Below are 15,410 nucleotides of genomic sequence, written 5' to 3'. Positions count from 1 at the left end.
ACTGAAAAGGAGGAATTTGTTATCATCTAATACTGATTAAAGTGTTACGAAGTTTTTCTGAATGTATTTGTCTGGAGAGTAGCAAACAAAAAGAGAATAGAAGCTTTTCAGGGTGCTACAGGAGAATGCTGAAGATTAGATGGGTAGATTGAGTAGCTAACGAGGAGTCACTGTACTGAATTGGGAAAAAAAGAAATTTATGGTGCAAGCAAGAAAGAAGGGGTTGGATGATAGGATACATTCTGCAGCAACAAGGAATTTGAGGGAAGTTTTGTGATAAAAACTGTAGAGAGTGGTCAAGGCTTGACTACACAATGCAGGTTCAAATATATGTAGGTTGTAGTAGTTGTTCAGAGATGAAGAGGCTGGCACACAATAAACTAGCTTATAGAGATGTATCAAACCAGTCTCTGGAGTGAAGAACACAACAAGAATGACAACAACTACCACCCCATCACCACCTCCACAACAACGATATAATAACATTGACTGTACACTGTTTTCAAATATGAAGCACTAATAGAAATTAAAATATTAAGCTGAAATTATATTTTTGTGTAGACTATTGCTGATTTCCATGAAGGAAAATATCTTTGTTGGTCAGAGAGAGACTTCTCTTAAGAATTATTTCATTGATAACTAATGCTTGAAACATTTATACAAATCATGTAAGGCTGTCGAAAGCAGATTAATTTACGTAGTAAATTATGCATACTTACGTTGATGAAAGGTATAAATATTTGAGAAGATTCATCGTCTGAGCTGTTAAAAATAAAAATCGTCATGAATGTCGGTGGATTAAAATGTGACATACTTATAGTAGTAATTCATAAAACGTGCATATTTTTAGTACTTTAAATTAGTACAAATGTGCAGGGCTTACTAGTATGTTAATCTGTATTTTAGTAACTAATAAAACCAACACGATAATAATATACAACATAGCAAAGACTATAAAAGTACCTTTTCTCTTTATAAGTTATCATCGCTTCAGCAATTGGCAGTTGAAGAATGGCACTCGCATTATGCAGATAACGATGAACCCTATTGAGCATTTCTTGGCAGTCAGTCTTTTGTAGCTCTGCATGTTCTAAAAGTTCCTTCCAGCTATCCACTGTGAATGCAGAGGCATATACGGCATCCAAAGATCCCAGATACCGAGCTAATGTGTTGTTGCCTACAAAAATAAAACTGTGCAGACTTCAAAAATAAGCAAATTGGCATTTCAGTTTCACTATTGTCCTGTGGGAAATCATAGCTGCTAGTTATTAAATCTTGTTCTATGTAGAAATGGTATGCTACAAGTGTTAATACCTCATAAATATAATCAGTAATGCAAGATATCCTAATGAGAAGTTAAATTTATTTATTCAGGAGAGAACATGCTAATATGAAACTTCAAATGAATAGAAAGAGATAAAATGCCTACTTAGTAACATGTAAGAAAGTAGCAACTCCAGAGTAAAACGTAAAAATTCAAATGGGTTAAGTTTTTGGAATGAGATCATCGTACACCAGTCATGAAGAGAACAAGAGTGTTAAGAGAAAAAAAGGTAAGAAGTAATTCCTCAAAGTCATCTAAGAAGCTATATCACAGATAGCACACACAGAAGGTGAGAATAACTGAGAAACTAACAATGTAATGCTAAATCTACAATATGAATGATGATAAATAGCAGAAAAAGCAGTTGGTAAGCCATACATAAATTAACGATAAAATGGGGATGAAGCGGTGAAGCAAAACATACATGTAAAAAAATTTGGTGAAATGTGGAGGGGGAGGGGGGACATGTAAACGATAAATATGTAAATGATAGATAAGAAAGATATGTGAGTATGAAAAGAAAGAGGATGCAAAGCCAATGCTGAGTTGGTGGACTCAAAGGTAAAAATGAGATGAAGGCAAAAAGACAGTGTGTCTACTCATAAACTGATAGTTGACAGATACACAAAGAAATGTAAAATTGCTAGCTTTTGGAACCAGGTGTCTATTTTTTCTGGCAAAAAGCAAGAAAATATTGGAGGAAAAGAGACTGGAAGGGCTTGCATATACAGGGAAAGTCACCCTCAATATTGTGTCAAGGAAGACTTACCAGACAGGATGAAATGAAAAATGGATTTTCTCAAAAAATGGTTCAAACGGCTCTGAGCACCATGGGACTTAACATCTGAGGTCATCAGTCCCCTAGAACTTAGAACTACTTAAACCTATCTAACCTAAAGACATCACACACATCCATGCCCGAGGCAGGATTCGAACCTGTGACCGTAGCGGTCGTGCTGTTCCAGACTGAAGCGCCTAGAACCACTCGGGCACTCCGGCCGGCTGGATTTTCTCATCCTGTCTGCTAAGTGAAGGCTTCTGGGAGAGCAATCATTTATCAATGAATATAAAAAAGCTATCATAATCATCATAAAATATTAATAAAATTATGTTACACAATGATTACATTGTTATATGATCCAACTAAACTATTATACAATTAATGTTTGTAGCATCCCTGTTAAGAAACTATGTTTCTACTTGTGATATAATAAAATCTGTCAGCTATATAAATACTTTACCTAAAGGAACTATGAGGAATTTGATGTAGTTCTGCCAGTCAGGCGGCTTCAAGGACAGCTGGTCCACATAGAGCCTTAATACTGAATTCACAAAACTGTCAGAACCAGCAAGCAAAACTTTAATAGGAGGAGGTGGTTTTGCATTGCTGTTACAGCTGTGGGAAGAATTTGGTTTGTCAGTGGAGTGTCATTTATTTTATTGTATCATACCAGCATTTAAATTTCCAAAATTTATAATACAGTGCATTTAAATGTTAAAAATGTTGGCTTTCCAGTAAAAGAGTTACAAAAATTGTAATTAACTTTACTCAGATTTAATGGTAAAGTGTGTATTTCAATTATTTAATTTTTTTTTTTTTTTTTTTTTTTTTTTTTGTAATACTATATCTTCTGTTTGAATAGGTGTTTTAACAACACTGAAAGTTGAATGTTTTCAAAAAAGTTATCAGTCATCACTTTGGAACACATGCAGCAATGCATGAGTACAGGATTACATTCAACTAGTGCAAAAAAAAAAAAAAAAAAAGGGGGATACAAATTCACTCATCATTCCCCTGCAAATGTAAGATACAGTGGATAAATGGACTGTGGCACCTACACGATATCCTTTGTTTTCTTTCCTGATATGGTGCACATCCTTCTGCACTGCAGATGACCACTCTGCCACTGTGCTATTGCAGAATAAACAAACCTGAGCTTGAAACACACAGCACATACCAAACAAGTTGACGTAGCAGTTAACTCACCAGCTGTATTGTGAAACATTCGCTATGCCTCAATTCTACAGACAACTAATAAATACTGTCTGGAATATGGCCACTAATGCATCCCCAGAGAGGTCAAAGGAGATGTGCTAGAAATGTTCTCACAGTACTGCCAGTGAAATCGCCACCACACCCAGAACAGTCCAGGAGAAAAATTCGACTGTACACTCTTACAACCCCCAGGGATTGATCCTGTCTCCAAGAAAGCTATCGGGTGGCATGCAAGAGTGATGATGGATTATCAAGTGGCTCAGACTGGGATAGGTTATAATCAAAGACACGCTGATAGAATGCGGTTTCCCTTCAACTAATAGCAGCAATGTTCGTGACTGTGGGGAAACACTGAATCTATGTAGTGCATCACATATAGTGATCCCTAGGTCTAACATGCTCAATTAAGAGTAGTATATGGAAGTGTATGCAATGGGCTGATATTGTCTATTGAGACAAGGAGGAGTAGCATATCCCTCATCTCAGAGCAAGGTGAGAGAATTCAAAGCCATGGTGGAGAATGTGATTGAGTTTTTCAAGGCCAGGGTGATACTGCGTAATCACAGGTTTACTGGTATCAAAGGAGCAAATGGTATGGGAGATTTGTTTATGGATGTACTGGATAGAATTTTATCAGTAAGGTTACCAGTATATTTTGACAATTCCTGCTTTCCACTGCAGGTGCAATGTCCACAGATGGCAAAGCTGTAAGGAAGAGACTTTTGGAAGTGGAACATGTGACAGCTGTCAAAGTGGAAGTAGTGTTGGTGGTTGATATGGACAAACATGTGAATGAGGCAATATTGACCCTAAGACTGCTCTTAAAAGAGAGTACAAGAGATGTGGTGTACAAGGATGTCATGTCCACAGTAAGTAACAACGATTCTGATGATAATGTGACAGGAACTGCAGACAGGCAGTGAAGGAAATGAGCAGTGTCTTTAACACAGTGTATTGATCTTGCAAAACTCCCATCACACATACTTTTCTTAAAATCCAGTCTGGCACCTGGTACTGCACCTAATGGACTTACCATTAAAACTGGCATCTCTGGCTGTCACCCACCCTACCACAAGAACCTTCACCTCTTCCATTTACACCAGTGTCTCACGATCACCTATCTGGTCCTTCGAAAATGTAAAATTCAAGCTCGAACACTACTTGACACCCTGCATACATTTTGCAAGATCATTGTACTCCGTGACCCTAATTTTCCGAATCCCATCACTGCAATAGAATCTTTTGCCCTTCAACAGCTGGAACAGCATACCCAGCACCATCTGATGAAACTGTCCCAGCTACTCCTGTTTTATGCCTGTATGGGACTAGGACTACCTTTAACTACGAATGAAATCTATCATTCTGACCCAACTCTCCCCCAATCCCTGTCAACCTCTCGTAGCTCCGTGTCCGTGCCTTGCCGACTTAGTCCGTCTTCCACATCCCCAAAAATTTCATCCACCTTCCGCAAAACGCACTACACCTAAACACGTATCCAGTGAGACAGTTGTCAAATTTTTTGTCAAAACTCTCTAACCCCTGCAGAACTGTCAGCCCTTTCTAAAGGCCTCATCTTTAGCCCCAAACCTAATTTCAACCACATTGGACTTGTAAAAGATGTCCTTTCCTTTACTCATTCTTTGCATTGGATATATTTCTTCACCCCACACCTCACTGACAACAGACAACCAAATCCACGTATGGAAGCATATTTAAGACAGTCCCAACCTCCTTCCAACAGTGATCCACTTCCAGCTTTCAGGAATTTGCAATTTCTAACATGGTCTCACCATCCATTCCTAAACCTCTCCCGAGAAACTCCAACATCACTCCTATGGAACACCCTGCTTGCTCTAACCTGAAAAACAACAATCCATACCATACCATCCATCCTGAAGAGAAAGGTTTCATCCCAGTGGTCATGAATCATAGTGACTAAGTGGCTGAGGATCTCTGCCAACTTTCTGATTCCACTGTATACAAATCTTACTACCATGATCCTATCACAGAAGACCAACATGATCTCAAGCAGCTCCTCACACCAGAAATTCTGCACACTCCTACCTTTCACCTACTCCACAAGCCCAGTCCCACAAGTCTCCTGACTGGTTACCCCATTGTGGCTGGGTATAATGCTCTGACAGAATGAACTCCTTTGTTGTCCAACATCTCCAAACTATTGTCTGTAATCTCCCATCCTACATTCAAGACACTGCTCACTTCCTTCACCACCTCTCCACAGTTTCTGTCTTGCTACCACAAGACTCCTCATTGGTCACTAAGGATATGACATCCTTGTACACCATCCTTGTGGTCATGTTTCCAAACCCACCACCTCTTTCCTATTCCTCCTAGCCAACCACATCCTGCCCTACAGTTATTTCAGGCCAAATCTTAAAAAAGAGAAGAAGAAGAAGAAGAAGAAGAAAGAAAATGGTACTACCATGGGTACTAACACAGCACTGTCCTATGCCAACTTATTTAGATCTATGGGCCATCTGGACAAATACTTCCTATCCAATCAACACCTAAAACCTCTTGTCTGATTCAGATTCATTGATTAGACTTTCATGATCTGTTCCCACAATAAGGACAACCTTTGTTCTTTTCTTCATAACCTCTACATCTATTCCCAAAACTGCTTCACTTGGTTCTTCTCAACTCGTCGATCCACCTTCCTAAAAGTCAGTCTCTTCTCAGATAAAGAAGTCTATCCATATCAAATGCACCAACCACCAACTGTATCTCCACTTTGACATGTCATCTGTTCCATGTCAGAAAGTCTCTTCCTTACAGCCTCGACATCCGTGGACACCGCATCTGCAGTGAAAGCCACATCTGCAGCGGAAAGCAGGAGTTGCCAAAATATATCGATAGTTTTACCAGAGCCTTTACTAAGACAATATTCTACCCTGCCCATCCATAAACAAATCTTCTGTGTCATTTACTCCTCTAAAACCAGTAAACCCGTTAACAAGCCACCGACCAGCATCACCGTGACCTTGAAAAGCTCAATCACGTCCTCCACCAGTGCTCTGAACACCTCTCACCATGCTCAGAGGTGAAGGATATCTTACCCACATCCTCCAAAGCGGTGTTCCTTGTCATCCTGCACTCCTTGGGTGGGCAGTCCAGATGCAAGATCTGTCCCATACACCCATCCACAACCTATTACAGTATCTATCAGAGGGATTTCTTACCCAATGAAAGGAAGGGAGCTGTGCGAAAGCAACTGTGTTATATACCAGATATGCTGCAATTACTATACAGCATTCTGTGTGGGCATGACAAGTAATCAACTGCCTATTTGCATAAACGGGCATGGCCAAACTGTGGCAAACTGCAAACACAACATGCTGCATGCAACAGCACAAATGACTTCAACAGCTGCTTATTATATTTATAAATGATCTTCCTCTCTCTACGGAATATTGTAGATTCACCATTTTCGCGGATGGCACTACTCTACTTATTGATAATTCGGAAGATAAGCTTGAGGTAACGGCAAATAAGATTTTAAATGAAACGGTGAACTGGTTCAACATTAATGGTCTTATTTTAAATTACTGTAAAACAAACTACATTCAGTTCCACAAAACATCCAAAGATGAGGAAATATTTGTAAAGGTAGGCTTGCATATTGATAGCAAACTGAATTGGTCCAGCCACATCGTGGATCTGTGCAAAAGACTAAGTTCAGCAACATATGCATTGCGCATTGTTTCTTCTTATAGAAATATGGAAACCATGAAGTCAGCATATTATGGTTACTTTCATGCAATTATGGCATTTGGAATTATATTTTGGGGAAATCAGCCACTGGCTAAAAAAGTACTGTGTGTACAAAAAAGAGCCATAAGGATCATGTGTGGAGTCAATCCTAGAGCCACATGCAGGAATCTTTTTAAGAAGCTTGAAATACTTACATCCACTGCACAATATATATTCTCATTGATGTGCTTCATAAGGAAAGAAAAATCCATCTTTAAGCTGAATAGTGCATATCACAGTCACAATACTAGAAGGAAACATGATATCCACTATGAACAGCCAAATCTAAGTATGGTGCAGAAAGGAGTCCATTTCAGTGGCTGTAAGATTTTTAATGCCCTCCCTTCAAGAATTAAGTGTTTGATAGATGATGATCTCCTGTTCAAAAAAACCTTAAGGCAGTTCCTATTGCAAGGATCATTTTATACATTAGAAGAGTTCCTGAACTACAGTGTTTAACATCTCTTGTATTGTAAAATGCAAATGTATGCCCAAATTTGTATTTGTAATACCGAATATTTTTATTGTGAACATATATTTTGCAATATTTATTTCTTTGTAACACTTATTATTTTGTAATCTTTATCTCTCTCTAAAATGTATTTTTGTAGTGGGACCTAAGTTACTGTTCACTGTTTTTTGTTTTGTAATCTCTATCTATATCTAAAATGTATTTTTTTTGTAGTGGGACCTAAGTTACTGTTTTTGTTTTGTTTTATGTATTACCATAAATTCTAGCCAAAAGCTTGTAAAATTGACACGTTCCATATCCTGTGATACTGTCACAACATGGATCACCGGAACAAGAGATAAATAAATAAATAAATAAAAAAATAAATCACTACACGGGTCATTTGGATACTCCCTTCCAACACAGGTTTTTCTGATCTTTCACAGTTCTCCTGGCCTAACCCTCCACTAACCTGTACCCACTGTCTCATGTTACCTTTTCCCTTCCATCTTCTGTCCACACCATTCCTTCTCCGTCCAGATCATGCACTGCCTCGTCCTACCACTTCTCGCTCTCCTTCCCAGGTTCTCTCTCTCTCTCTCTCTCTCTCTCTCTCTCTCTCTCTCTCTCTCTCTCTCTCTCTCCAACCCATCTCCCATCTCCTCTTCTCTTCATCTTCACCTTTCTCCAATTTTCCTCCCACTCCCACTTTTCACATCTCTTTTTGCTCTATTCCCTGTGCTCTTTACATCTTGTTGTGCAGCCGCAGATTCATCCCTTCAAAAAGCTGCCTCTCTATGCTACCCCTTCTTGAGTCCTTCCCTACAGCCCTCCTCATCTCCATCAGCTCACGCAATTGCTTTCAATAACCAAGTATCAATAATCAGTCTTGTTGTGGCCACAGGAGTGCGCATTTGGGTGTGTCTGTGGTTTTGTGTGAAAATGTGTGTTCTTTGGTTAGAAAAAAAGGTAGTGTACATGCTGTTTTCTGTTATCTGTTTCTGTACGTCATGCATCATTTCGCTATATGCGAGTGGTTGCCTTTTCCTTATTTTATGTATTACTTTATATTTTGTAAGAGATCTTTCAAGTAGATTCTGTTATGACAGTTGCTGAAGATTCATGCACTGGCCTTTCTACAGCCAAATGTATTTCATTCAGCATCTCTCTGAAACTTCCTGGCAGTTTCTAGAAGCTTCATTCTATCTTTTAACCTCTGCTTTATTTTCCACCTATTATGCAGTAGTCCCTGCTTCTTTACAGAGACTACATACCATGAAAGGTTCCTCCCATCACAAACTGTTCAACTAGGTACATATCTGTACAGTGATTGATCAGCCATTTTTCTAAACTTGAGTTACAGGTTCTCTGTATGCCTAATCACAGATATAAAGGATTTCAGTTATTCCTTGAGAGTGGGCTATTCCCTCTGTAACTGCCTTACAGAACATTTAATGATAATATTATGAAAAAGACAGACTGCTACTCACCGTATAGAGGAGAGGTGTCTAAATTTCAAATTGTAATTTTATTTGAGCAAGCAGTTTAAGTGCTACATTATGCCATCTTCAGGCCCCCTGACCAAAGAGTAGGAAGATTCCCACCTCTGGTCCAGTCAAAATAGGAGCCAGCATTCAGTGACTGGTATCTGTAGATTTTTGACACCATGATCCCTCTGATCATCACTTGCTGACTGTTCCATTAACTTGATTTTATTAGCAATGAATCTATGAGACTGCCCCATTACCAGGTACCAGAAATCTACTGATACCCAGCCTGAATGCTCGCCCCTGTTTCAACTGGACGAGAGATGGGAATGAAACTTCCTGGCAGATTAAAACTGTGTGCTGGACCGAGACTCGAATTCGGGACCTTTGCCTTTCACGGGCCAGTGCTCTACCAACTGAGCTACCCAAGCACAACTCACGCCCAGTCCTCACAGCTTTAATTCCACCAGTACCTCGTCTCCTACCTTCCAAACTTCACAGAAGCTCTCCTGTGTACCTTGCAGAACTAACACTCCTGGAAGAAAGGATATTGCGGAGACATGGCTTAGCCACAGCCTGGGGGATGTTTCTAGAATGAAATTTTTCACTCTTCAGTGGAGTGCGCACTGATATGAAACTTCCTGGTAGAGCACTTGCCCGCAAAAGGCAAAGGTCTCAAGTTCGAGTCTTGGTCCAGCACACAGTTTTAATCTGCCAGGGAGTTTCATATCAATGTAGAGTGAAAATTTCATTCTAGAGAGATGGGAATCTTCCTACATGTTGGTCAGGGGGCCTGAAGATGGTGGTTACTCAAATAAAATTATAATTTGAAATTTAGAGGGCTGAAAGTTGTTTTTATTCAAAATTCTATATTGAACAGCAGAGGTCTTGCAACCATCTGTATAAAGATGGACTTACAGATATGAACTTTCATCCAAACGGCCTTCTTCTAAAGTAAGCGACACACACACACATTCAGTTGCCCAGTTATGCCCACCACTTAAAAAAATGTAAATATCCCAACTGATGGATAGCTGACTATAGTCTCCTGATATGAGCTGAAATGTTCTTGAAAGTTTTTGATACATCAGGTGGTAAATCTGGTCGATGTCCACACTGAAACTGATGCCCGTGACCATGACATGGTTGTGGTAACAATGCTTACCAAAGTACAAAGGACAACTAAAACAAGCCAAAAGATATGTATGTTGAGTAAACTAGATAAAAAATCAGTAGTGTCATATCTCAACGAGAAACTTGAAACTTTCAGCACAAAGCGGGAGCATGTAGAGGAACTGTGACTCAAGTTTAAAAGAATAGTTGACCAGGCACTGGATAGATATGTACCCAGTAGACAGTTCATAATGGGAGGGAACTCTCGTGGAACATTCACTGTAAAGAAATTCTAAAGAAGCAAAAACTACTACATAAGAGATGTAAAACAAAGTGTAGGACTACAGGTAGAGAGATGTTGTATAAACACAGTTGGCTGTCAAAAGAGTAAGGCATGATGCCTTCAGTGACTACCATAACAGAATATTGTCTAATGATATTTCACAAAACCCAAAATAAATTATGACTGTATGTAAAGGCTGTTAGTGGCATCAAAGTTAGTGTTCAGAAAATGAGACAGGAACTGAGATTGAGGACAACAAAGCAAAAGTGAAATGTTTAACTCTGTTTTCAAATGTTCCTTTACAAAGGAAAACCCGGGAGAATTGCCCCAATTCAATAATTGTACCACTGAAAAGGTGAATGAAATAAGTATTAGTGTCAGTGGTGTTGAGAAACAGCTGAAATCGTTAAAACTGAACAAAGCTCCAGTGCCCCATGGAATCCCTGTCAGATTCTACACCGAATTTGCGAATGAGTTAGCCCCTCTTCACACTATCATCTATCGTAGATCCCTTGAACAAAAAATTGTGCCCAGTTCTTGGAAAAAAGCACAGGTCACACCTGTCTACTAGAAGGATAGTACATCCACAAAACTACCATGCAATAGCCTCGATATCAATTTGTTGTTTAATCTTAGAACATAATCTGACCTCAAACATAACGTATCTTGAACAGAATGACCTCCTCCGTGCCAACCAGCAGGGATTCTGAAAACACCAGTCATCTGAAACTCAACATGCACTTTTCTCACATGACATACAGAAAGCTTTGGATCAAGACAGTCAGGTAGACACAGTGTTTCTTGACTTCTGAAAAGCATTTGACTCAGTGCCACACCTATGCTTGTTGTCAAAGGTTCGATCATACGGGGTTAAAGTGAAATTTGTGACTTGACTGAGGACTTTTTGGTAGCAAGGACATAGCACGTTATCCCGAATGGGCAGTCATCGTCAGATGTAGAAGTAACTTCAGGGGTGCCCCAGGAAAGTGTGTCGGGACCCTTCCTGTTCATGTTGTGTATTAATGACCTCGCAGATAATATTAACAGTAACCTCGGACTTTTTGCAGATGATGTAGTTATCTATAATGAAAGCTGCATAAACATTCAGTCTGATCTTGATACGATTTCAAAGTGGTGGGAAGACTGGCAACTTGCTTTAAATGTTCAGAAATGTAAAACTGGGCACTTCATAAAATGAAAAAATGTAGTACCCTATGACTATAATATCAATGAGTCACAATTGGAATCGGCCAACTCAAACAAATACCTGTGTGTAACACTTTGTAGGGATATGAAATGGAATGATCCCAAAGGCTCAGTCTTGGCAATAGCAGGTGGCAGACTGGGTTATTACTGGTGGTAGACTTTGGTTTATTAGTAGAATACCGGAGAAGTGCAATCAGTCTACAAAGAAGATTGCTTATAAATCACTTGTGTGACCGGTTCTAGAATGTTGCTCAAGTGTGTGGAACCCGTACCAAATAGGACTAACAGGGGATATTGAACGTATACAGAGAAGGGCAGCAGGAATGGTCACAGGTTTGTTCGATCCATTGGAGAGTGTCACAGACATACTGAACAAACTGAACACGCAAACTCTTGAAGATAGACGTAAACTATCTCGAGAAAGTCTTTTAATAAAGTTTCGAGAACCGGCTTTAAATGATAACCCTTGGAATATACTACAATCTCTATGTATTGCTCACATAGACATCATGAGGATAAGATTAGAAAAATTACTGCATGCACAGAGGCATTCAAACAATCATTCTCCCATGCTCCATGTGTGAAGGGAATGGGAAGAAACCTAATAACTGGTACAATGGGACATACCTCTGATATGCACCTCACGGTGGTTTCTAGGGTATAGATGCAGATGTAGATAAGTCGATGCCCACCCTCGATAATGAGTCTTACATAACCACTCTCATATGCACCTCCAGTTTCAATCTTGGTGGATCTGAGTTTCTTATCTACTGTGACAAATACATCACCTGCATTTCCCCATTAGCCCATTCTTTTGAAATACATTTAAAACTTCAAAAATCTCACTGAAATTGAATTTGGCTCTTGCCCAGATTTCTGTTCCTAGTATCAGGTGAACTCCACTGCTTTTTAGGAGTGCTTCAAACTCTTGGACATTGTTATGAATGCTTCAGCAGCTGATCACTAGAATTTATGTGCAGGGAATTTCTTTGGATCTTACATTAATACTTTGAGGTCTCATACAGCTATCATTATCTGGACAGCCTCCTATGCATAATGCCCCCCTGACCCACTTAGGCAGGCCCTGCAGTTCTCAACCCTGTAACACAACTCCAGAAAATAACAATCTAGATTGTATTAAATACAAATATATTGAAACTCACAACTTTTGAATTTTGCTGACGAGACATGTAACAGTAGCACGCACATCTGCTGGTCCCATCGTGCTAACAACTTTCTGTTGACGCAGTTCCTGTAGACGGGAAGCAAGCAAGGTACCCTGAGGATCACAGCCATTAACAAGAGCCACAGTATCTGGTATTGTATCATCAGGTGGTAAAACACGTGACAACTGCTCTAGTAATAGCTTCCGTGGCTGTAATAAAAAAAAAAAAAAAATGCAAATGAAGTCCTAACTACACAACTTACTGTAATTACTGACAGTTTCTTGTTATTTTTCATCACTACATAAACATTGTTGAATAATAGTACAAGGTTGGATCAAATATAACACAGACTATTTTTTTGTTTTTGATTTTTTCATTTGCTGTTATAATCAAATATAAACTACTGTTCTGTGTAACCTCTTACTTTGGAAATGCACTTAGTTCAGTTTATATGCAACTTCTTGATGTCCTCATTCTAAAAGGAGCAGTAGCCACATTACCAGCGAATTGCACACAAAGCCTTTCACAGTTGCATCATACTCATATGGTTTGCCTCATAATGACTCTTTGAGTGATCCAAAAAGATGAAAATCGAAGGATGATAGGTTTTGCTATATGGAGGGTGGTCAAATGGTGTCCATTACATTTCTCCCCATTTTGGACAAGTGAGAGCTGCTAAATGGAAGAGTGCATTGTTGTAAAGGAAAATGATTAGTCTTATTTGTTGGTTGTATCTTTTCTGTGGTAAGAAAATCTAATCTCGTTCAAAAGTCATGTCAGTATCCTGTGCTGATAGTACAATGTATGAGCAAAAAACTCAACACACAAAATGCTATGGCATGGCTTGAGCACAGAGTTATGTAAGCAAGTTTCATCACACACAGCGCCATTCAAAAATGCCGTCCTTTAATCGGCAAACATTCTCATCAGTAACTTGCAGAACTTATAACTTCTTTTCTACGGTCAAAAGTTAAGGGACCCAAGCAGAACACACACTTCATGGTGGACCAGTTGTCATGTGAGGATGGCTTGACAGGTCCCATAACTGAGAAGCAATTTCAGGAGACCACAGATATCACCTTCAGTGGCATTATGAACGCCATTTATTTTCTCGAATGCAGTATGTGTCTGTGGATGACACTCACGGGTCACTTTACAAACATGTTTACACTCTTTCCTAAGCTCCTTATTCAAAGGAAACACATGAGGCCTTGAAAGCATTTCCTAATCAAATTATGCTTTCAGCTCCATAACATTTCTGTCACTTCATGACTAAAAAACATGATGATGATGCATTGCACTGCCATAATATGAGCCTGTTGCTCAGGTGAGCAGTACTACTACATGGGTTTGCTGAGGTCAACAGCCTTCCAGCCACACTCCTGATATCCCCCACACTGTGCCTTGTAGAAGGCGCTACCCACTGTCTTCAGAAATAGGCACTCAGAATGCTAAGTCTTGTGTATATTTGATCAACCTTCATACCAAATGCACACTAAACAGAATATTAATACAAGAAAGAATCACAAAAATGTGTAACCTAACTATAACATAGCATACATGAATAATGATTGATTGATCCTGAGTTGGTAAACTTAAAACAGAACTCAAGCATGACAGCAAGGTAAATTTTATACAGCTTTACTCCACTGTTCTGTATCAACTCACCTCAAAAGACATAATAATAATATGGTTGAAGTAGAGATTTCATGTTTTGTTTATAACTGGCAGAATTAGATAATCACAAAGAAGAAATAATGCCCTATGGGTGGAGAATTGTGATATTCTCTACCAGAAACATTTCTTTGATAAGTAAACAAAAATTTGAGAAAATATAAAACTGAAATAACAGAATTTATAATATTTCAGAATTCAACTACACATCAAGTAATAAAAGGTTTTTGAATCTATGTCCACTGAAATATTTATTTAGCAACCAACAATATAAGAAAAAGTATAGATTGCTACTCACCATAAAGATTACACGTTAAGTTGCAGACAGACAAAATGAAAAAACTGTTATACATTTAGCTTTCAGCCAAAGCCTTCTTCAGGAAAGGTAAACCACACACACAGGACTGTCATCTCATGCAACTTGGACAGAAATGATCTCCTCTCATTCACCCGGAACCTCAACTGGAAATATCACTTCACTACCCAAACACAGCCCCCAAATACTAGACCCAGTGTTGAACCCTGTCTAGAACAGTTCCAACCGCCTTCTCAAAGGGATCCTCCTCCCCTCCCCCAAAACCATCCCTTGCAGACATTTCAGGAATTCCTCACATCCAGTGTTGCCTCCCAGTCCTTCTTGAAGAACATCCCGACAACCCCCAACATCACCCCAGCTGAATCCCGTGCCATTAAGGAGCTGAAAACAGACCGCTCTATTGTCATCCTCCCGGCGGATAAAGGCTCCACAACTGTGGTACTTGACCATGTGGAGTATGTGGCAGAAGGACTGAGTCAACTCTCCAACACCTCAACCTACAAAGCTGTTACCCAGGGTCCCATTCCCTCCATCCAGACTGAGCTGCAGAAAATCCTAAAAATCCAAGGTCCCTCACAAGGCCTCACAACGGCTTCCATAGACGTACTCACTCCACCTGAGCC

At 39.4% G+C, this 15,410-nt stretch overlaps 1 protein-coding gene across 4 annotated transcripts in view; it reads right to left on the bottom strand.

Annotated features, from left to right (window-relative positions):
- Positions 1–15,410, bottom strand: part of LOC126164408 (phosphofurin acidic cluster sorting protein 2) — a 704,396-nt gene that overhangs the window by 75,010 nt on the left and 613,976 nt on the right. For all 4 annotated transcript variants that reach the window (XM_049920238.1, XM_049920240.1, XM_049920239.1 and 1 more), the window contains 4 exons: positions 12,795–13,006; positions 2,566–2,720; positions 964–1,177; positions 720–762 (listed from right to left, as the gene is read on the bottom strand). In XM_049920238.1, coding sequence (XP_049776195.1) covers positions 720–762; positions 964–1,177; positions 2,566–2,720; positions 12,795–13,006 — 624 coding nt within the window. The remainder of the gene's footprint in view (positions 1–719; positions 763–963; positions 1,178–2,565; positions 2,721–12,794; positions 13,007–15,410) is intronic.

The sequence above is a fragment of the Schistocerca cancellata genome, chromosome 1 (assembly GCF_023864275.1).
Source record: "Schistocerca cancellata isolate TAMUIC-IGC-003103 chromosome 1, iqSchCanc2.1, whole genome shotgun sequence".
Classification (NCBI taxonomy): Eukaryota; Metazoa; Arthropoda; class Insecta; order Orthoptera; family Acrididae; genus Schistocerca; species Schistocerca cancellata.
The sequence above is the reverse complement of the archived record's forward strand: the minus strand, read 5'-3'. Positions and strand labels throughout refer to the sequence as shown.